This window comes from Gadus macrocephalus, chromosome 3, assembly GCF_031168955.1.
Source record: "Gadus macrocephalus chromosome 3, ASM3116895v1".
NCBI lineage: Eukaryota > Metazoa > Chordata > Actinopteri > Gadiformes > Gadidae > Gadus > Gadus macrocephalus.
In genome coordinates, this window is record NC_082384.1 from 17,700,650 (window position 1) to 17,725,195 (window position 24,546).

The 24,546-nt window shown below is 43.7% G+C and overlaps 1 protein-coding gene across 1 annotated transcript; it reads left to right on the forward strand.

The window, feature by feature from the left end:
- Positions 1–956: 956 nt before the first annotated feature.
- mtnr1aa (melatonin receptor 1A a) lies at positions 957–22,948 on the forward strand. The gene is made up of 2 exons (XM_060047720.1): positions 957–1,508; positions 21,432–22,948. Exons 1-2 carry the CDS (start codon positions 1,328–1,330, stop codon positions 22,301–22,303), a joined length of 1,053 nt encoding a protein of 350 aa, XP_059903703.1. The 5' UTR covers positions 957–1,327; the 3' UTR covers positions 22,304–22,948.
- The last annotated feature ends 1,598 nt before the right edge of the window (positions 22,949–24,546 follow it).

The window sequence follows — 24,546 nt, forward strand, 5'->3', positions numbered from 1 at the left end:
GGGAACTGCTATTTAAGAAATTATTTCTATATTTATGAATTGTATTTCACTTACAGATCTGCCCAACGACTAAGAAGCTGCAAGGTTTTATCGGTGCGCTCCTTGTGTGTGTGTGGGGGGGGTGCTGTTGGCGTCCCTTTCTGTTAGCCCACCCCTTCTTCTCCTTCACTGCTGACCTAGATACCGCGGGCTATGTTTAATTGACAATAGCGAATTATCCATTGTCTATAACCGGGGGGGGGGGGGGGGGGGGTATTCGATATTCGAGTTATTTTTCCCATTGCAAAACACAATTGTGCTAAAAGTGAACGCAGCAATATATTATATATATATATATATATATATATATATATATATATATATATATATACAATATATAAAACTGCTATCTGATTTAATTGTTGTTATTGATGATAGTAGTATAGACATCTTATTTGTGTGGTTGTGAAAATGAATGGGAGTGATTACCATACAATTGATCCCTAAACATCCACAGGAAAAGCGCATCACAGCTCGACATGCAAGTCTGTATATTTGTAATATCATCCCAGTTGTTTGTTACCAACAAACTAAGAGTGTCAAATGTCCAGTCTCTACAACAAGGCTAATCCTGAAGAAATCAATCCTCAAAGATGTGTTTTGAACAGGGAAAAGTTCGAATCTCGAATGGTAAACGAAAATGGATCATACATCCTTGTCCTCTTCTGAAACTTAAACAAAGGATGCTCCTGTAAATGTGCGAATAAAATGATCGAATTGTTCGAATTTGATTACATCGAACAAGCTTACATTTAATCTTTCCTACAAAGTGACAAGTGGAAAAAACATAAATAAACACATAGCCTATAATGTAAATGAACGTTAGTAATAAAATGCGTGCATATGACTAGTAAATTATAAAAACAAACGTGCGTAAAGAGAACGCGCGGTATGGCTTGTTGTTCCATGCGCCTTTACGCGTCACAGCCACCAAGCGACAGTATTTGCCAGAGTAGAACCTCCTCGTCTCCGGGTACTTAATCACATGTTGGAGGGTGGAAAATCGTAGCTCAATGTCCCATACATACCAAACAAAGTGATGGCTGAGGCACTCTGCAAAAGTACAGACGCTTATGGTACAGACGCAGAGAGAGAGGCAGAAGTTATTTCGCGCAGATCCAACGCAGGAGCATCTCTCAAATAGTCCAAGAAGGGAAGATTAGCGATGCCGGAGAACACATCTCCGGTGTCTCCACCATATAGTTTATGTCATAATTTGTTGATTTTTCACGCGCAGATTGTTAGTTTTACTGAGTGAGTTCCGCGTAAATTCCGCGTAATATATACAATGGTTATAAATGGGTCTCATCTGAACAGCTCTCAGGACCCCAATGGCCACGCACTGAATCGCCCACCGTGGGTCACTACAACTTTGGGCTGCTTTCTCATATTCACCATCGTAGTTGACATCTTGGGCAACCTTTTGGTAATTTTCTCGGTGTATCGGAACAAGAAGCTGCGAAACGCAGGTGAGTGTGACTTTAGTCCACTGTGCATGCGGACCAACTTCTGCCTATGTCGTTGATGTGAAATGTTCATGAGAAATGGCTTGTTAAGGAACTTGCATGTGTTTATCTGCTTTATCCAAAAGTATGATGCTTCACTGAGATGTGGTTGATTTATATTCAACATTGGTATTTGTAAGGTACCTCCTCTCATGGTCAAATGCAATTTCTGGAGGTATAGCGGTTGTCTTTCTAGCCTCCATTAAATTGGCCAAATCAATAATAATGTCCCCAACATTGCAATTTAATGGAACTAGACATTTTGAAAATCAAACAATAATGAGAAACAAAACAAGGGGACTTTTCTTCTCACTGTAACGCAGAGCAACATTCCAAGACAGGTTTGATCGGTATATACGATGCTATTGTCGCAGAATTATTTCCCTTTTTAATATTTAATTGCTACGCCCCCCTCGGCTCTATGGTTTGATCCATTTCTACTATTCTGGGTTAATGACTGGGATTAGATCAATGTCTCTGCTGGATCAGTGACGAGGACGCATTCAACTTGTCCCGCGTCATTTGAGCGTGACAGTAGCTGTTTCGGTTTTGGTCTACTACAGATATGAGCTTACTCGTGATTTAACAGTCTGGGGCTGAAATAGTGCGCAGAACAGAAAGCCCAGTTGGGTTTATAAACCCGCGTCCGTCTCGCCGCTCCTGACATTCTCACTCTAAACTCAAAGTGACTGCTGGCTGATGACGCGTCATAGCTGCCTCGCCTGCAAAGCCCCGAGTAGAAAGATGTGATGAATACAAAGTCTAGCTGTCGTCTCCGATATCCTCGAAATCCATCGTGAAGTTGAAAATGAAATCAGGCAAATACATCGTTTTACACTTTTTTTTTAATGTAGCCTATCTGTCAACATGCTTATGCACTGAGATATCATTATTGCGCCTTCCTGGGCTTTTCTAGCGTCATAGGTTTATGATAATCCCTCCATTTGATAAAACAGACATCCAACTGCAGTAGCTGCCCTCGATTCTGGTCTTTTAATAGTGATGATGTGCACATCACAGTTGTAGCCCCGCTGTTACATAAGTACAATGTTGAGTAGTGGACTCAGAGCGTGTGTGTGTGTGTGTGTGTGTGTGTGTGTGTGTGTGTGTGTGTGTGTGTGTGTGTGTGTGTGTGTGTGTGTGTGTGTGTGTGTGTGTGTGTGTGTGTGTGTGTGTGTGTGTGTGTGTGTGTGTGTGTGTGTGTGTGTGTGTGTGTGTGTGTGTGTGTGTGTTTTGATTTTTTCACCTGTTGAAAACCTTATTGATCAAATGCGGAGTAGCCTAATTTTACGGAGTAATTTCCAATGGGTGCAAATTTCAGATTTTGAAGCGCAAACTTACTTTTTTTTTTGTCAATGTCAACTGTTTTGTTCAATGTCCACTTCAGATGTACATTGAACAAAACATTGTCCACTTCAATGTTCAATGTCGTATTTATGTCTTAATTATACATCCACACTTTCTAATTGTATTAGCTGTGTTGCAAAGATGTTAAGATTATGACCATTACAATCTTTCCTTCCATTCTGCTTGTATTAGGGTTCTCCTCTTAATAGACATTTTGAAATGGTTATTGGCTAAAAATCCTTCTGCAAGTGTACACTCAAAAATATACTGGGTACAAACCCAACCTTAACCCCACCGCTGGGTAACCTTGGGACAGACCACGCGCTGGGATGGTTTGACCCAAGTGTTGGTTTTTACCATTTAAACCAGAATGCAGGGTTGTTCTTGTGACCCAACCAAGTGAGTGAAATAAACTCTATTTCTGGGTTGAATATTGCTCAGTTATGTAGTGTCTCATGGCCATGCTATTTTTTATATATATTTTTTTATATAATATATATATATATTATATAATAAAATAGGTATATTTCTATAATCTATAATGATTTCCCATTGTCATCCAAACAGTGTGTACAAAAGGAGGCCACTGTAAATGTACAGTTAATGCATTTTTTTAGTTAATGACAACTATAGAACAGCTCAAAGTCATACTATGCATGTTTTTGAAATCATAACAGAAACAATACAAATGTCTCACCCCACACATCACCTGACAAAATCTTTTTTTGAAGCTCCTTTTCATGAATACATATGAAGAATTGTTGATAAACACCATTATATCGAAAAAGAACAAACATTGTTTTATGTCCCAGCCATTTTTCCCAGAGCCCAAGTACTGGCAAAAAAACAACCTGTTGTGCTCAACAACTTCAAAGATGAGGACTCGTGTCCATTAGACACAGCATGCCGGACAAAGTCCAGGTGGAGAGGCACTGCTTGGTGTGATGGATGTCAAACAGAAAGAAAACAATGCTCCCCAGCCTCCAGCAAAGTGGTTTGATGGCCTGGCTTGAAACAAGGGAGAACAACATAAGAAATGTGTTAAAACCAATCAACATGAATAATTATATCAGTTGCTTGCTCAAATCTCCCTAACCACAAGTTTTACTATGTAAATACCGATGTACATGTATTGTGAAGATCCAAAGGACGAGTTTATATCTTCCCCAAATCCATACTGATGAATAATAACTAATTCAAGGACCCTTTGGACAGCAAAGTATTTGATTTAATTTTAGGCCATGAACATGGAAAGATACAGGCCCGAGCATACCAAGCATATATTCAATTAGACATGTTTGTACATGATTCTTATAGGGAAACTTTCACAATGTGGGCAGTAACAATATTGAGGGTTTAAAAGTATACCAATAGGCGGCTGCTCCACTAAAATCTTTCGGCTTTTTCCAATGTTTCCTGTAGAGCCCCCTCCAGTGCCCCCTCAATTGTCTTTTCCACTACTTCCTCTACTCTTTCCTTTAATGTCTCCTCCAATGCTTCCTCCACTAACTCCTCCCCCGTCTCCTCCACTGTCTCCTCCACTGTCTTCGTCTTCTTCACTGACTCCTGCACTACATCACACAGCCTCCTGCACCCCACAGACACTTTCACCTTCAGCCTCAAGCTCTCATGCTTCGCAAAAAAATTCTCCCGCCAAAACACTGACAGCAACAGAGATAAACAGGCAAACCTATTATGGTGAATTTGCAATGATCAAACACAGCGAACGACTTTGAACGAACCCAACCACTATGATAATTGTAAATCCCAGCCAGTCCGATCTCTCGAAAACCCGAGCCAGTCCGATCGCTCGAAGACCCCAGCCAGTCTGATCGTTCGAAAACCCCAGGGAGAGTTGGCAGCTCTGAACCTATATCCTGGCCACTCTCTTGTTGTGGGAACCTTTGAAACTACAAGGCTATTCATGTGCTATATGTTCCGATCGGAGAGTACAATTTTTTAATGGGTCTAGTGAGACAGTATTTATATTCATTCTGCAGAAGCTTGGATCCAAGGCCACTTGCAGTTCATTCAGATACAGGTCATTATGTAGGGGGTTGCTTGAGGCTACCTAGCCGCTCTGGTCTGGTTGACAGACAGCAGACATCCGGCCTTGAGTCCCAGTGCCATTCAGCTTTGAGTGAAACAGCCCTTGTCGCTGCACTCTCCTGCCCCCGTGTTCTAATATAGTTAATTCACTTACAGTGGCATATACTGCTGCTTTTAATATCCCTCCGACTCCCCTCCCGAAGACGCACGACAGTGACGGAGTGAGTGAGTGAGTGTGAGAGATAGAGAAATAGAGGGGGGAGGATAGAGAGAGAAATACAGGGGGATGATAGAGAGAAAGAGAGAAAGAAACAAAGAGAGAGAGAGTTAGAAGGGGAAGGAGCGAGAGAGAGACAAGTAACATGGTTACTTGAAATTGGAACATCTCTTTGCGTGTTTTAATCAGCAGGGTTAAGCGTGGGTGAACCCCAAAGGTGATGTCACAGTGTCAAGGCGTCAGCGTCTGACAAGTTTGACAACGGCATACGCGTCAGTCAGTCAGTCAGCCAGCGTGTGATTGGCCCCAACATCTGTGGCATATCACTGGGGTGCGTGCAGCGTGCCTGCTAACAAGCTTCCCTGTCTAAACGTCAGATGTAATCCTGAATTTGATGTAATAAGATGGTCATTCCAGATTTCATTTTCTGCTTGTTTTTATTTGTGGTTTTTGGGTCGAGTTTTTTTTCATGATTTGTGGTTGTGGTTGGGGATCTCGTGTGTTTATGTGTGTGCGTTTTATGATGGGAGGATGTTTTTCTTGGCTGCTTGGACTTGGCTACTTGGCCCTTTTTTTTCAAGCTGTTGTTGAAGCGTTTAATGCCGCTTTAAGAGCTATGTGTGTGTCTTCAATTTCCAACCGCTTTTCCATTGCGGTTTGCTGTTGTTAATATTAGTTTTGGACCAATGTTGTCAGTGGACCGGAAAGGGAGAACTAATGCATTTCCTCTAGACATTGTGCATCAGATGTTGTTTTCATCACTTCCTGTGATATCGTCATGGCAGGGACGGTTGCTGTTGTTGTGAGAATCTGTAATCCATTTACCCGGGACTGTTCTCACAGATCTGCTCTTTGAGTCCTCTTCTCTCATGATTGTGATGCTGCGACGCCATCTTTGTTAAGGGAATCAGTATGAATGAACAGGCAGTAAGGAATGTTGTAATTCGTAAAGAAATTTGTGCACATCAATGGGTCACGATATTGTATGAAATCAATGTCATGGTCTACTTTCCATTAAACCTTCACTCTACAGTCATATGCGGAGAATTGCAATTCGTTGTTTAGGGAGCATTGCTGTACTTTTAATTGAAAGCTGGAAAGCTGTCATTTGTTTTCAACCTTTAATCATTGGCCAATCAATCTGAAACAGATGGGGCGACACAAAGAAAACAAATATGTCCTTTTGTTTCAACAACAATAATAGGCAATGACAGTTAGGTCATTAGAATATCAAGTTTATATATAAAGAAATACATATATACACGTGTGTCTCTTGGGACACAGTAATAATAAATAATGGATCAGAGATGGATTTTTTCTGCTGTTGCGGTGGTGAGGTGGTTGTGATGGAAATAATGGATTGGAATTAGCAGCAGGGTGCGATGGGAGGAATGCTCAGATAGGTTTTGTCCCCACAGCAGGTACATCACTTTCTCCTCGATCTTTACAAGAAAAAAATAAATAAAGCAGGATGAGCAGAGAAAAAGCACAGCACCATCTTGATCTGAAGAGTTTCCCCGCGTTTTGATGTCTTTTACAGTGTAAAAAACCTAGTTGGGGCCGAACCAAGCTCTGAGTTGAGCACAGCCTTGCATATTTGTTTGTTTGTTGTTTTCAGCGTTTTCCCATTTGGCAAACCAGAATAACAAATTTGCAAAACCACATAAATTATCTTCAGTTTGTTAAATACGTGACAAAATTCAAAATGAGTGACTGAAATGTGTAAAGCGTGTAATCAAGTCATAATCAGACGAACACGTCTTTGGACATTTGCCCGTGGGAGGCAGCTAGCTGAGGTGTGAGGCGCTAGTTCTTACCTCGTCTATGGACAAATCAGGTAGTTATTCAGAGAGCTCTCGTTGGGCCTCCTGCAAGCTAACAGTGTCAGGCTGCTCTTGGCAATGATAGTGGCATGTTGTCTGAACCACATGAATGGCTGTTATAAACCACATTAAACTCTTGCGTTGTCAGGGTTATTTTAACTAGACCCTCGACACCGGTGCAGTCTTGAGTGCACCATCTTCCGATGACGGTCAAACGCCAGGAATGATAACAATTTGGACCAGTGCAAACCATTGAATTAAAGCACATCCTTTATAGTTTTGATCAGAATTGAAATAGGACATTGTGAGACAGAATGGTTCGTACCCCTCTTGTACCTCATGTGCCCTTTTTGATCGTTACTCACTCTGAAGGAGCCACTTGTCTGAATGTATTGTATTACAGCCTTGTTTAAGAGAGCACACAGTGGAAGTGGACCTGCCACTTCACTTCCCAGTTGCGGTGAACACACTTCTGAAGTTAGGACAATGAAGTTCTGTTTCTAATACTTGTATCCGGTCATGGGAACTTTCTCACTCCAGCCTAATGAATATCAGTCCGATGCAGGTCTTCACCACAAGCCACAGTCTTGATGGAGCCCGACAGGTCGACAGGCGCCATATGATTTCCTCGAGAAGTCCACACATCCCCTGTGAAGGGTTTATTTTGGAAAAAATCGAAACGGGTCTGCTCCACTCCTTAGAAATCATTGAGCAATGTTTCCCAACACATCCAATGGAACAAATCTGATCATCCCCCCGGTCCTTGTAATTGCAATACCATTAAAAGGAGCAATTAAAAAACGAATCGAAACAATGAGTCACTGTTCCAACCCAATTGAATCACACCAACCAAACACACAAATTGCATTGCATTACACAAACACAAGTTACGAAGTGGAACACTTTGAATATCTATTATTTCAGCCACACCACAAGATTGAGATTCAAACCCAGAATCTCTCGAGCGGTGTCTGAACCGCCTTACCACCAGACCATCATGCTCAGCGAACTGGGAAAACAACTAGGTCCCGTACCAGACGGTCCAATAGGGAAGGCTCTTCAGATTGATGAGCGTTCCGGGCCATGTAATGAAGATCTGTTAGAGAGACAATACTTGGCGCGTTAAACACTCGTGTCTTTGAGCTCTCACCCAGCGCCTGTGTGGCTATAATGCGGATGAGTGCTCTCCTTTCATAGCCCTGTAAAGAAATCACATGTTGCAGTATGGGGAACCCCAGGAGCACACATTTGCTGTTCTGTCCTGCAGGCGGTAGAGGCAGCAGAGTTTAGTGGGGAGGGTTGTTTCACTCCCAGTCCAAAAGGTTCAAGGCTAAGATCTTCACCTGTCATTCACAATGATCTTTAACTGTCATATGCGCTACAGATATTAGGCCGACTGGCTTCACCCTTCAGTAACTCTTCGTTGTGGAAAAGGCGTGTTCAAAAACTGTTCAGCGTAGATCGGCCTGCTTTACACAAGATTTTGCTTTACTCTTCTCGTCTTTAATGTATAATATATAACTGTTCTTAACATTGTTAAGAACAGTTAAATAAATAGTTAATGCAACAAATAGAAGGCTTCAAATAAGATCCTAGATTGGCCTCAGATCTGGACATCCTTGATCCCAATATGCCTTACCTCCCACCCTCCTCATTCCATAAACCTAAAGATTCAACCTCAAGATTTTGAATATAATAGGAGCTGTGACAGATCTGAGAGAGCAGATCTGAAGAGTATCCTTGAATTGCTTTCCAGCAGGGTGACTTTGTGGCCTGGGAGACATCAGTGTGACTCATTGTCTTCCAGCTGTCACATCAAGTTATGTTTACACCCATCCCTTCCCACGGCTCAACTCTAATTTCGCTCCTCTACTCTGGGATTTGTAGTTTTGTTTGGCATGATTAGCCATTTATTTGCCGCCAAGCACCACTGCAGAATATCATCGTCGACAAAGCTAGGAAAGCTAAGAGTGAGTGCTAAGTTTCAGCTAATGAGGTAAACAATAGCATAGAGGGATGAGCAGGACTGAAGTGTACAAGACGAAGTTATCTCAGACACCAGCGCTATTATTAAATAGAGCCAAATGAGATCCTCATGAATAAGGACAGAAAAGCCATCAACTTGTGTATTGTGATATGTCTGCCTACGATCGCTAAGCCTCTTGGATAGATTCTGTATTCAAATGACTCTGACTTCGGTTACATTTACTTTTCAATGCCACTTTTGTGATTGAACGCGCCAGATCAGAACAAAGGTCTGACGTCCACACTTGGCACTCAATTGGAAACTGCATAACTATGTTTGGATTTCCATTTCCCACAAAAATACCTCCTGGAAAAATAAATCTGCTGAAATGGCACAGTGTGTGTGAGCAGCTTATGTTGTTCTTACTGTTTAAAAGGTTATGTAGTGGTTGGGCCCGGACCAGGCATGCATTGTAGAGGCAAGGGCAGCACAGAAATAGCCCTCTATGCGTACAATACATTACCGAGGGCAATTTAGGTTCTTGGGGGTGTGGGTCAGAGAACACCCCATTTATAAATGTATCATTTGAGCCTATGTTTGCATTCTGGGAGAATCCTGGCAGGCTTATTGTAGGCACGGGGCGTGGTTTTAATGAGGTAGCCAGCAGGCCAAAAGTGGGCCCAGATTGCTGTCCATACACTTATGCAACCCCCTCAGAGCGTGAGCCTGGCCCCCTCGGGAGGGGGTCAACCTCATCAGATCACAATGTTGGCAAGATCCGATCTGGGACCTTCACCGAGGCCTTTGGCTGTCCTCCTTAAAAGGTGGTTGCATAATGTCAGATGGCAACACTGCTTAAAAGCAGGAATTAAATAACGTTGTCAGGGAAGTCTGCTGGGAAACCAATAACCAGGTTTTCAATTGCTTATCTGCCTGAATTACTCTGTTCTAACAACTGAAACAATGGAGGTCCGTTTGGTCAATGTAGTTAGTGTGTGCCAACGTTTGATACTTTTGCTTTCAAGGTTTTCTTCAATGCGTTTAAGAAATAAGGGGGGGGGGGGGAGTCCTCCTGACGGGTGTGTGGGGGGGGGGGGGGAGGAGAGAGCCCAGAGGGGGGGGGGGGTGGAGTCCTCCTGACGGGTGTGTGTGGGGGGGGGGGGGGGGGGAGGAGGAGAGAGCTCAGAGGGGGGGGGGGGGGGGGTTCTTGTATATAACTTTTTTCTAAAACAAAATCAATAGTATAATGTAATAATATAAATATAATAATATAAATAATAATAGTCCTTCAACCAATCAGACCAACGATCGCTTCGATCGCGACAGTCGCTTCCCTGTCGTCATTGTTAAACCAGCCAATAGCGCGCCAGGGGGGAAAGCCAGCTTGGTGATTGGCTCCAGTAAATGCGGATCGGAAACAGAAAGAAATGTATTGCTCTCCAGCCCCTGCTGCAGAACGAATTCAAATCGCCGGCAGAATGGCCTGGGGCCGGTACCCAGTCTAATGCTGCTATCCATTTTGATGGTAGGCTGGTACGAACGACCAGCTTCAGCGAGAACGTGACGTATTTCCCTTGCTCCAGCCTTCCAGTTTGCTATTTGTGTCCCGTGTCCGACGAGTTTAAGAAGAAAACTATTTTGGAAAAAAGAAATAATCCAGTGTATAATGGTTGCCAGCCTTTACAGAAACATTAACATTGCAAGCCTTTTACATTGCAATAATATTTTGCCATTTTCGCCAATTTTTATTTCAACAAGTGCTGTCGTGTTTCTGTCGAGCCACGAGGGGTAGTAGCGGGCTAGTCATCATTAGCAACATAGCCTCTTTGGCAAACCAGCTTGAAAACACAACTTTACATTGAATTTCACGCAAAGCAAGACCTTAAATTGGTGACCGGATTAAAGCAGCAATGAAATCAAGTGTGTAAGAGGATTTAAAATCGACATTACAACCCCCAACGTGGTACAAATACAAAGAAAATACAGCTCGATCCCCATTGACTATGGGCGCAGCCATCTTGTTTGCTAGTTGTACAGATCTGCTCGCTCTACTTTGAAAGCGACGAGATACTACGACCGAAAGGGGGCGTGCCTCAGTGAAATGCCGCAAGAAAGCTGGGAGATTGGCGACTTTACCACTTCGTACATCCAAATGGATAGCAGCATAATATCTCAACTATAGCCGCATTCCATATTAATCGCATCGTTTGCTGCGTTACCAACGTTATCTATGCTGACTTAGGCATGCGGGATGTTCAATAATATCAATAATGTTGAGTTCATAAGGGCTAACATTATCTTTTCTGAGTTAACAATAATTTTGGGCAGGTGTTTTTGAGCACAGTACCTTGTCTGGCTGTTAGCCGTAATAGTCTGCAGCTGTGGCTCATAGGCTAATTGAGCCACACCCATTCTGGTGCTCCTTAAGAGGGTCAGAGTTACTGGCGGGAGGCTCGAGTTGTGCAAGTGAATCGACTGCTATTGTTTGTTTTAAGTAAAAAAATGTTTTTTACCAAAAACATTGTGCGTCAAGGAAACTCTTTATCACAAGGAGAAAGAGTGCTATGAGGGAGATGAATGAACGGAACGATATTATCTTTAAAAATCGCAAAGAAAAAGACAAAATTAAGGGGAATCAATTTGTGGCGCTCGGTGTTGATTCTGTGGTGCTGCGCCACACATTGGTCTATGCATGAGAAACACTGCTCAGGGTATACCTGGCAAATAGTTTACTAGCTTATTAGTTATGCCAAGGACATTTTTGGACAACTTCAGGGAACACCTGGCAAATAGTTTACTAGTATATAAGTGGTATTATGTGGCTGGCATTAGCTTTTATATCTCGGTCAAATGACTAGGTTAAGGGAATGAGTTTACCCTTTTCAAAAGTGCAGATGGATACAGACCTTACCTCCGAAGCCTTTTCTTTATAGATAATGATATTTGATCATTTATATATCAAGATGTAGATTTAAATAAAATGATTAAATAGAATACTAAAATCTGAAGATATCCCAATATTTCAGTAGTATTCATTTTAACCCCTTCCTCTCCAAACTAGTGAGCCTGGCCTCTCTTTAAGTCAGAAAAATATTGCCTTGATGAAATCGTCAAATATTATTTGTTCAGATGGGAATCCTGACATTCCATTTGCAAAGTGCCCTAAGCCAGAATGTGCTCTTGCTTCAATGAGAAAAATAAAAAATAAATGGAATTTTCCATCAGGAATGGTCAGTCAAGAAATGAGTGAAGAAATGTGTCCCTGTAACATATTGTTACTCGGTTTAGCTAAACATCCTCATTAAACAGTGCCTCGTAGCATAGTATTAATGCTAACATAAGATTATACAAGATTCAACCCCATTTCATACAATGATACAAAAAGTATAAATATAATTATAATAATATATACAACCCATGATCCCTGCTGCCGCCCCCCATCCACAATTTATCTATAATATGAACCTGGTATGGCTAAGGGGGCTGAGAAGTGGTATTTGCTGCTGGCATGCAGCCTGAAGAGGAGCTATGCTCCTCTGTTGTGGGAAATAGGAGCCGCTTTAGTGATGCATCAAAGATAGGGGCCTTTTAATTCAGGGATTAGCGGGAATGCCACATGCTGGCTGGTATTGGCGCGGCTTTGATGCAAAACTTTGTCATTAACAGACGTGGACCCCGAGATTTGGCCCGTCATGCCTCATACTGAAGTACAGAGTGAACTGTAATTCCCACCATCCAACCGTCGTGGGGAAAAAAGCAGGGGGACGTATAGTTTGCATTTGAGCCAGTCCATCAACTTTATCAATGGCAACAGAACGCACAGGCTGGGAGGAGACCTCATTAAAAAAATGCCGGAAAGTATGAGATTGATTTACAAACTAATCCCAATCAACGTTTGAGGAGATTAAATTGAGCTCTTGAAGGTCAACAGGGGGTAATGTAGGAGGATGGAAATGAAGGGCTCGCGTCGGCATGCCCACACACACAAGAGTCTCACACACAGAGGACATGGCAGGGACAGCTGCAGCGCTTTGACACCTTCCATGTCACCCGTCTGTTGACGCCGTATGTGTTTACACACTCAATGCTCTGTGTGTACGGTATGCCCTTTGTATCGATTATGCCTACTTATTATAATACACAATTATTTATGCCTCATAGTTGACCCTCAACTGGGAATAAATCCATCCAATTATAACTGCAGCTGTGAGTAGAGGCTGATAAAATTAAGCCCTTTAGATAGTGTTAGGAGCAAGTCTATTGGAAAACAGAATGGTGTGTCTGTGAAGGTGTCTGTGGCTGGGGATGGGCGGGATGCTTACATATGCAAAGGCATCCGTGTGTGTGTGTGTGTGTGTGTGTGTGTGTGTGTGTGTGTGTGTGTGTGTGTGTGTGTGTGTGTGTGTGTGTGTGTGTGTGTGTGTGTGTGTGTGTGTGTGTGTGTGTGTGTGTGTGTGTGTGTGTTTTTTCTTCGATTTCAGTGTGTGCGTCTGTGTTCATGCATTGGTATATCTGTGTGTGGGTGTGGCGTGTTTGTGTGCATGCATGTCATGTCTGCATGCATGCCGTGTGTGTGTGTGTGTGTGTGTGTGTGTGTGTGTGTGCGCGCCCACACTGTACGCTGGCCTGGCTCTAACCCGTCTCCGCTAAAGTAGGTCAGCCCTCTCTCTCTGGGTCAGCTTCTGGGACTCAGGCCCAGCTCCTCCACTCAGCCCCTGTGCATCTGGGGGGGGGGGCAACAACATGGCCCCGCTGGACCTCCCGCTAGTGTCTAGTGATGCAGGTGGCGGGGGCTGAGGCCCTTGTCACGAAGATGTCCTGTGTAAACACGCGTCTTCCAGATGAGAGTGGATGGTTTCCTGTGGAGGAGCCTGTAGATGCCAGGGCTGCGCTGCCACAACAGCACTACAAAGCGAGCCGGCTGGCTCTTAGCAGCCATAACCTTTAAACGTCCCGTATTTGTGACTGGAAGAACATTGCTGGCGTTCTGTTTATTTGTCGGTTCCTTTCGCCGGCCTGCCTGGCTCTACACGTCATCACAGATGTCTCTTACCCTCCGAGCCCTAGTCCTTCATGCACTGCGTTAAGTGAAAACAGTTTGAGTTTCTACTTAACTGTACATGTTTTATTCAATTCAGCAGAAATGCCCCATAGACATGCAAAAACATCTTGAGTGCAACACCCCCCCCCCCCCCCCCCCCCCCCCCGAACCCCTCTACAAAGTGTAGCTTTCACTTTACTCAAACCAGTGGAGTCCTAATCTGTGCGGTTGGGTAGAAGTTGCATAATGGATGGGAACTTCATTATGAAAAAGAACACAATGGCTGCGTGGAATGGATTTCATAGGGATGAAGAGAGCACTGCAAGATGAAACGCTATCTGAGAATGTAGCAGGTGCTCTTCGCTTGAAGACCTACTGGAGGAACAAGGATAGATTACATTGTATTGACCTTATGAAGGCATACGTTTTTTTTTGTTTGTTGAGAAAACACACAAATTAGGATCAACTGTCTGCAAAAACATCCACCATGTTGCATTAAAAGGAACTATATGGTCCACTGCATGATTAGCAATACTGGCACACAAAGATATTTTCTTTACTTCGACTACTTAACAGGAAAGAGGATACCCATTATTTAGAACATTCAAATATAATGGTTCATCCAAACTGATCCAGTAAAGCTCAGCATATTTATTATCATGATACAGAATTGACTAATTTACTGCTTTTCTTATCATTCATAGTCTTAACAGATTGACTAATGAGATCAGCTGAAAGAATATTTGATAGAAAGGCAAAATCATTAGCTCTAATAAAACAGCCACAATACTGATTTCCCAATAGAAATGTAACAGCCTAGTTTTAATATGTTTTTAGTGTCAACTAAATCCCGGGATGTGAGCAAAGTAATATACCTAATCGAAAACCTAATCGAAAATAGCCAGATGCTTTACCCTTCACATCCAGAATATCTCCAGCCTGCTACCAACATCCTTTCCTCGGGAGGAGGACACGACCCTTTAACTTCACCTCACGGGTCAGTGTTCCACGTCCAGCTCAGGCTTTGCCAGTTCCAAACACATCCCCGTGATATTTCCCATACATATGAGATTTGAAGACTTCCCACCAATCTCCTAATGTTTAAGCCCCCAACCCGTCCGCTTTGCGTCGATCAAATCACAGGTCTGAGCCCTGCGTCTGCAGTCTGATCCGTCAAAGTGTCCTCTATCTGTTCCCTGATCGTGAGTAGTCACATGTTTGGCACATTCATAACGGTTTGATTGGATTGAAAGTCAGTAGTAATATCTTTCACTCAGAGACGCGCTAAGCTGCAGATGACAACCAGGCGATGGGATAAGGCGGGGTTCTGTATTCGTGCCACAGCTCCAGAATGACCTACTGAATGTCGCCTGTGTGTTGTGGTGGCAGAGAATGTCAAGCTTCCTCCGTCCGTCCCGTCATCTTTTCCACGGAATTGTGTTGTGAATTTATCAGCACTGCTCTGCAGCAAACCAAACTCGTCAAACAGCTCACCAGACGGCACTGTGTGACGTCCAAGCCGCAACTTAAACAGAATAAAGTCAGGAAACGCCTTCTACAAACAAACAGGCACATGAATAAATATATTAATTAAATAAATGATGTGGAAGAGTAGTGGATGCTTGTGCAAATAAACACTCAACAATGGCTTTTGAATACAATATTTAAAGGCCTTCCTGTTTATTTTACAAAACAAATATGAGAGGGGGAAAGAGTAGGGGATGATGGTTATGAGTTCCATCCCAACGTCCAAAATCTACCGGTACCCTACCTTCCATCTCTTCCCCTGATGCCTGTGGCTTTAATGATCTGTATCTGAATCCACTCAGTTTCGGTGGTGGATAAAAGCCTCTGCTATACAAGTAAATAGCAGGTAAATAGCATAACAGCAGCAACCATGGCTAGAATTGTCTTCCTACAGACACATGGCCGGTGTGTCACCCAGAGCGATGCGGTTGAAGATTATAGGCTCAGTCACCGTCGTGACGGTATGTCAGAGTACGGGCTGAACAGCGGCGTTCTGAAGCCCCACTGGTCTGTGTTCCCTTTCTCCACCTTCTTGCACCACCGGTTTTGTGACACATGAAGTCTGCGTAATCAGAGTGACAACTTGACATTGGACAACTTGTCTGGGGGTTGAAGGGGGTGTGTGTGTGGGGGGGGGGGGGGGGGGGGGGGGGGGGGTGGTCGGAGCTGTCGGAGCGTGTCCCCCCCAGCCTGCCAGGCTCGGCCACACATCCAGCATGACACCCACTGCCGTGGTTCTCTGCGTAGCGTCTGCCTTTGGACTGAAGATGCGGACGGAGAGAGCCAGCCCGAAAGGTGTTTCCCAGCACATGGTTATCAAAACCCTCATGTAGAACCAGATGTTGGGCCATTTGTTAACATCGGAGAGGCGCCTTGTATTTTTCATTAACAAGACTAAATTCTGTTGCACCCTCTTGAACTCAGTGATTGTTTCTTCGTTCTCCGTTGTTTCCCAGTAATCTCGCCCAAAGGTGGGCCGGTCAATTTAGCATGCCAGTGCAAAAACCCTATTGTCCTCCGTTACAATTAACACATCTGTGATCGTACACAGAGTAGACATTCATAATGAATGTCCTTTGTTTTGGAGGGGTGGGGGTGGGGGTGGCGGGAGGCATCACATGCTGTAGTCCCAAATGGAGGCCCTTGTGAATAATGTGTTTACTCATGTGTTCAAGGACCAAGCACAACAAACACTGGTGCACACTCTTATGTCGAGAGGCAGGGAGGTATGTAGCCGTGAAACACGATTGATCCTGGCCCTCATCCTAACCACCACTGGTGGTTCTCTGTGTTGGGAACAGACTCTGCGGCTGCACTGACCCTGGCCCATTGCAATCAACTGCCTGATTGCTAGTTTGCCGTTTAATTGAATTGCTCCTTTTGGAATGGGTGGAAATTAATTGTGTTTTTGTTTTGTTTTTATCTTTGTTTCAGTTGCTTCTTTAGTTTCAAACTAAAGTAGTTAATTGTGCTGCAGTATTGCAGTATGTTAGAAGAAGAAGCGTATCTACAGCTCCCCAGCTCCCCCAGTATCCCTAGCTTTGTTGTACTGGTGGTTTGGAAAATAAATAATGAATATTTCCTAAGGGTCATCAAGGAGCTGGGGGTAGGAGACCACAGGTAGACTTTTGGCAGATGTGAACCCTAGCCTTTACTATCCTGCCACTACTGCATGCAATGCATTTACAATGCAAAATACTGACTGACTGACATCGTGTTCTGGTGTAAAGAATAAAAAATGCATTAGCTCATTAATGCCTTTAGTCTAAACAAGTGACTGAATTGTAAAAAGAAGCCTACACATTTTTTATTGTGTGGAACAGAAGCAACCTTAATATGAAACCCAGTATTATAAAATTATGCAATTGTTATAACATCGCATTAGACCACTTCTATGGAATGCACCAGTCCGAGTCCGATTGGAATCAGTGATCTCACTGAAATCGCTCTGCGCCCACACACATCATGCCTGTGCATGCATACAGTAACACCCTGCACACACACATCAGTACTGCGCTTGTGTACATGAACACTGTGCACACACACGCAAGCACCGTGCACGCCCACGTCACCTGCACATCAGCAGCATGCATGCCCACATCACTCGCAAGTCAGCACCATGAACTTGCACATCAGCACCGTGCATGCGAACATCAGCACCAACATAGTGCACCTCAAACACACCTCAGCACTGCTATTGGAGAATGTTGTAGGGGGATCACAGTCAGCTCTTGTGAAAGTCAGCTGATTATTGCGTTCTATCCATCAGCTCAATATCTGGAAATCTAAGTCCGACCCTGAGGGACACTGTCTTCCTATTCATCCTGTATGAATCTCCATCCTTCTGTATGTCTGTCTGTCTGTCTGGCCTTCTGTTGTATTCTTTCTCTTCCTTTTTGTCTGCGGGTGTATTGTTGTTGTTGTTTGTGTGTGTTACTGTGTGGTACTACCGTGTGGTACAGGCACAGCGTATCTTCAATAATATCTAAGCGGAATTAACGTTATCATTTAGACTTTATTCAGAATCACAGTTTTAGTTTCATACCGGCTTCGTTTCCAGTTGGTATCATTGATTTACGTTGACGCTGGAGCGTGATGACGTTCAGCAGTGTTGCCAGATTGGGCGATTTTTCCCGCCAGATGGGATACTTTTGGAGGACGTTCAGGCAGTGTTGCCAGATTGGGTGTTTTTTCCCACTCTATTGAGCTACTTTTAATCACACACCGCACGCACACGCACACCAGCAGTGCAGGGCAATACATTTGACCAGGGCCGACGGACTGCGGGGGAAAGTGAGGCAGTCATGGGGGGGCCCAAGGCAGAGGGGGGGCCCATGGCAATAAAATAAAAAAAAATAAATAAATAAAAATTGAATTATCCACCAGCCCATAGTGTTAGGAGTCGCACACGGCCACGTCTCCCCCCCCGTCAACAATTGTTCTCTACCCCCGTCCCCGTCCCCGTCCCCCCGTCAACAATTCAGCGCAGGGGGCTGGTAGGGGGAATTCGGGGGGGGCCCATCAGTACCTCTTCTTCAGTTCAATTAATTTTACATTTCTGCATTTTTAGCAATGCTTTGCGCTTTTCCTTCAGCTGTCACTTTATTTTTTTCCAACCATTTACATTCTTAAATGGTGTGCATGTTTACTTTATTTAGACTTTTCAATTGATTTAAGTCATTTTACATTTCTTTATGTCTTAATCTATGTGGCGTTATTAAAAAATATTTTCAACCTCACTTTGTACTACAGCACTCAACGCATTTTCTGCAGGACATGCATTTTAGAGTTGTTTTTATTGTTGTTCACAGCCTTCCAGAATAGTGCAGGGTTTGCATAGCAGTTGGAGATTAAATCAAGATAATATGTACTCAGATTTAGCTTTCCTAACCATGGTTGTGCACCTATTTCTGAGTTGTCTACAAACAATCCAATTAGAATCTTCTCCAGAGTGTCTAGCTAGAGACCAGGCTTTATTTCTCTCTCTTATTTCTAAATAAGTCGGACAGTTCATTTGTGAACCACGGGTTTGATCTATTTTTTGCCCTTTGCTTTTTGTGAGGTGCATGATTGTTCAAAATTGAGGTGAAAGTATTGGTGAAAAAATCCAAGGCTATTCAACATACGATATTACAGTTGTGAGTTGGATGTCACTATGAAGGAGTTCATTCAAAAAGGCTTGCTGATTAAAAGCTTGTAGAATTACGCTTAATAAAGATTTTAGGATGAGATCTTTTTAATTGAATACTTCTGATACAGGCCACTGGGTAGTGATCACTAACCCCAAGGTCAAAGACACCAGCATAAACTATTTCATTGACTTGATTAGATAAGATTAAATCAATTAAAGTTGATTTTGCTGGGTTTTTTAGATTGGGTCTTGTGGGCTTAACTTAACTTGTCATAACTTGTGTGAAATTTAGGTTGCTACAGATTTCTTTGAAAGATTCAGAGGCACCAGAGAGCCAGTCAATGTTAAAATCACCCTTCTTCAAGGTGCATGCGATATATCGGAAGTAAGCAAGCTCTAAATTGCTAAATTAACCCTCACCCTCATGAGTTTGGATTATGAGCAGACAGTTGCTGGAGGCAGGCTGACATAAGAAGATCAACACTGGTTCATTTGATGACCTTCGATGGAGGATGATAATGTCTGATAGTGTGCACGATAAACAGTAAATATACACTCTGCATTGCCGTTGGGCTATCACACATGGAGAGTCGATATAGTCAAGAGGTATCATGGGACATGGGGCCAATAAATATAAACTTTATTTCAAATGCATGAATGACCATTCATTTGCAAATGGAGTGTAGTTAAACTGATGAGGTCAAGGATTTTTTTTTATTTGTTTTTCACAGTATAACCAAAACAATAAAACAATATCAATTATACGAGGGAGGGAGGGAGCCACACACAGACACGTACACAAAAACCCACACACAAATACACACACTGGGAGAGACACAAAAACAAAAACCCACACACTGGATGAGAGAGACAAACACACGAGAGAGAACAACACAGAGACCCATGCACAGATACACACACAACGATACAGGCATAGAAAGACAGACAGACAGACAGACACATACCTACACTGACAGACACAGAAAGAAAGAAAAACACACACACACACACACACACACACACACACACACACACACACACACACACACACACACACACACACACACACACACACAAATGTTCCCTGAAGATCAGTGCTGTGATGTTAGCTTTCCAGGAAGCAATGGGGCTGGGCGCCTGTAGGCCTCCCCAGCCGACCTTACCAAGGTCAGAGTTCTTACCACGAAGAGACTTGAGTTTAAAATCTTGTAACAGCCGTGCTATAGAAAGCCAACGCCAAGGGACTGTAATCTTTAAGGATCCCCAGAAGATGCACACTCGCATCACACGCTCACGTGCACACAACACCCACAGATAAGGACATACACACACACACAGGGATACACACAAACACTGACATGCACACACAATGACACACATCACATACACAGATAAGGAAACATGAAAACACTGACACAGAAACACACACACACACTGACACACATCAAATACACTCAAAAGGACATTCAAACACTGACGCACGCATATACAGATTCACACACACAAGGACCCACATACACACACAATGAGCCTTTTTAGAGCAGTTTGCTTGTGATCACGGTGAGAGCAGCCAGTACTAGAGGGCACCTGGATGATGGATCCCAGAGGACGTGGTCTAATGTATAGCATCGAGAGGTTGCTCGGTGAAAGAATGTTTGCTGTATGAGATGAAGGGGGGGGGGGAGGGGATTAAGAGGCACCAGCCAGAGCTAAAGAGCCCTCTAAAGACCCTGTCAGCCTCACCCAAGGAACCGCCTACCAGTCCAGCCTGAAACACTTGAAGAGACTGTTGATTTAATATGACAGTGGTGCTCAAAGTTTCAACAATGGGAGTCTTTCTTGGCCTCAATCAGGGCTGGTCTTTAGCCAATGGAAGCACTTGTTCATGTGACATCTGTGATGTTTCTGCGTGACTGGTTCATCTGCGCTGCTCTGGTGCCCGTAATTCCCCCCGCCATAATGAAAGCACGCCGCATGACACCCAATGGACGCTTTAGTTGGAGCACTTTTACTGTGTGGCTCGAGCAATCAAGCAGCACTAAATACGAGCTGCTAAATATCAGCTGGTGGCGGTGGTGGTATTATCCAATTATTGGATCAGACTTGCTAGTAATAGGCAAAACTCCAACATACTTAATTGATCTAATTTGCAACTTTTTCTGTCGATTTTATGAGTGACATTATTGGCATTTCCATTGTTTCCGCCTAAACCTTCCCTTTTTCTCTTGTGTGTGTGTGTTTTCGTGTGTGTGTCTATGTGTGTTCTGTATGTGTGTGCGTGTAAAGGCAACATCTTCGTGGTGAGCCTGGCGGTGGCGGACCTGGTGGTGGCCATCTACCCCTACCCGCTGGTGCTCTCCTCCATCTTCCACAATGGCTGGAACCTGGGCTACGTGCACTGCCAGATCAGCGGCTTCCTCATGGGCCTCAGCGTCATCGGCTCCATCTTCAACATCACCGGCATCGCCGTCAACCGCTACTGCTACATCTGCCACAGCCTCCAGTACGACAAGGTGTACAGCGACAAGAACTCGCTGTGCTACGTGCTGCTGATCTGGGCGCTGACCGTGGTGGCCATCGTGCCCAACCTGTTCGTGGGCTCGCTGCAGTACGACCCGCGCGTCTACTCGTGCACCTTCGAGCAGTCGGCCAGCTCTGCGTACACCATCGCCGTGGTCTTCTTCCACTTCATCCTGCCCATCATGATCGTGTCGTACTGCTACCTGCGCATCTGGATCCTGGTCATCCAGGTGCGGCGGCGCGTGAAGCCCGACAACCGGCCCAAGCTGACGCCGCACGACGTGCGCAACTTTGTCACCATGTTCGTGGTGTTTGTGCTGTTCGCCGTGTGCTGGGCGCCACTCAACCTCATCGGGCTGGCCGTGGCCATCAACGCGGACGGCGTGGTGCCCCTCATCCCCGAGTGGCTCTTTGTGGCCAGCTACTTCATGGCCTACTTCAACAGCTGCCTTAACGCCATCGTGTACGGCGTGCTCAATCAGAACTTCCGGCGCGAGTACAAGCGGATCGTGGTGTCCGTGTGCACGGCGCGCATTTTCTTCTCGGACAGCTCCAACGACGCGGTGGCCGAGAGGCTGAAGAGCAAGCCATCGCCGCTCATCACCAACAACAACCGGGTGAAGGTGGACTCGGTCTGAGGCCATGGACGTCCTGGGTACTGTGGTTGTGTTCTGTGACTCTATAAACAGTGGCCACAAGCCCCAACGGAACAACTCTATGCGAGCGAGATCTCGCTAGCGGTGGAAGTGATCATACAAGGGGTGCACTGTGTGTCTTTTACCATACACTTTATCTCTTCTTTTTTTTCCACTGCCTGCGGTGAAATAAATATACAAAGATGCCATTTAGGTTTTTCATATTCACTCGAATTATGTAAACATGTCAACATATCATGTTATCTCTATTTATTTTGTATGAATTGTTCTGTAGGTATATCTATCTATATATCTATATACTATATAGATATAAATGCATAACGATATCGATCTATATCTATGTATAAATATATTACATATCAGGTTTGTTTTACAAAACAACCTTGCTCGTGGTTACTGTCAGATGTGGGGGTTTGTAACGAATCAATAAAAAAGAATCAATTATACAGAAGCACGACAACATTTTACTCTCAGTGGTGGTCGTGATGGAGACTGAGTTGTAAGGACTTTGTATAACGGTGAGACAATGTCACACTTAAAAGGAACCAACACTGTGGTGCTGTTTTGTGATGAAATAAAGTAACTGTTGTTAGGTGGAATAAATAAATGTCAGAAGAAACAAATTAATTTATGTTTCACTTTCTCTTTTCTATCTGCACGTTATGCCCGGATATGAGGATTTCCTCATATGCAATATAAAATGCTGAAAATAAACACGCACTGAAACATATCTTACAACATACTACTAACTTCTACCTTTGGACATTTAAAGTTAGAAGTTCTTTACATTTTCCATAACCATTTTCTTCAACCATATTAATTCAACACCATGTTTTACTGAGACTACATTGAAAGTGTGCTTCTAGGTCAGTAACAACTTTGCCCGAAAATACCGGAAACACTCTCCTCAACCACCACAATTGCCCCGACAAGAAACGAGATGAAACAAGATAAGTAGCTTATTTTGTTGCATCTCTGTGTCTTTGTGTGCATGCGGGTGCATATATGTTCCTGTTTTAGCTGTCAAGCAATGAGTAAAAACGAGAAGAGGAGAAAAAAACAATGTGTCTTGATTTCAATGTGACGGCAAAATAAATGGATAGAGTGCCCTTGTTAATCTCAAGCACTCGGCAGCACGAGGGTGGCATTGATTGTATGCATTCACTCTCTCCCATTCCCGTGCATGTTACCCAACATGCGTGGGTGATCGGGTTACTGGGACAAAGACAAAGGCAGGATAATAAGCAACAACCTCTAGAGCGAGCCGTTGCATTCGTGTGCATTTGCGTGCGAGGATTACATAAGGCCTTATGGGGGTCTGGTATTCGAACAAATGTGAGTTCAACCTTAATATAGGTCTGAAGAAAGTGGCGATGATTCGTGTATTGTGTATAGTAAGGGTGTAAAGGGGTCACATTTACCTACATGAGGTGTTCAGAGTGAAAACAATGCAACGCAGAGTGGGGCCCTTCACGTGGGCTGCGGATCAGAAGGATGTGAACGAGTGGAATACAAGACATGCGATGAGGTTGAGTGACCCGACAAATCGCTCATTGTGTTGTGTAAGATCCTCCCCCCGTTTGTGGTTTGCGTTATAGTTACTTCAAAGGGAGCACATAAATGCATTTTTCCAAGGCCGAGTTTGTATTGAGACGTTGCTTTATAATGAGGCAGGAGAGGGAGAGCAACGTATACACTTGGTAACTGAAGTCACACAAAGAACAGACACATCAAGACACAGACTAATAAACCAATGTGTTGAGGCAAGGAAGATCTTTAATACACAAACAACTAATTGAAACTAAAGAAAATTGTGTGGGGGAGGGGGGGGATAAACAACACGAGAAAAGCTGTAAGTGTGAAGCCCAATGTACATGATGAGCTCTAAACGAGGACCTCATCAGCGCAAAGAACAAATCCACAAGATACGATTATCTGTTTGCACGCGACTGCACATGCTCACAGACTTTGAGAAGAGTCTGATTCTGAATTCTGAGTGCAGAGAAACATTTCAATAAGTTCTGAGGGTAAGTGTAGGAGAAAGGGTTTGTTGAATTCTGAATTCTGATCGGTCGATTGATCTACGGTCTGTTATTTAAAAAACAGACCCCTGTTTTGATTAGCACCCCATAGCTATGGACACAGTCATCCAATCATAGAAATGAAAGGGATATCTTTCTTAGCTTTAGCAATGAAATCATCTTTACCGCTTTGAAATTGTTGTT

Excerpts from the sequence above, each read along its gene's own strand:
- mtnr1aa (XM_060047720.1), top strand. The coding sequence starts at position 1,328 with ATGGTTATAAATGGGTCTCATCTGAACAGCTCTCAGGACCCCAATGGC. Across the intron at positions 1,509-21,431 it reads CAAGAAGCTGCGAAACGCAG|GCAACATCTTCGTGGTGAGC; the intron begins GTGAGTGTGACT and ends GTGCGTGTAAAG.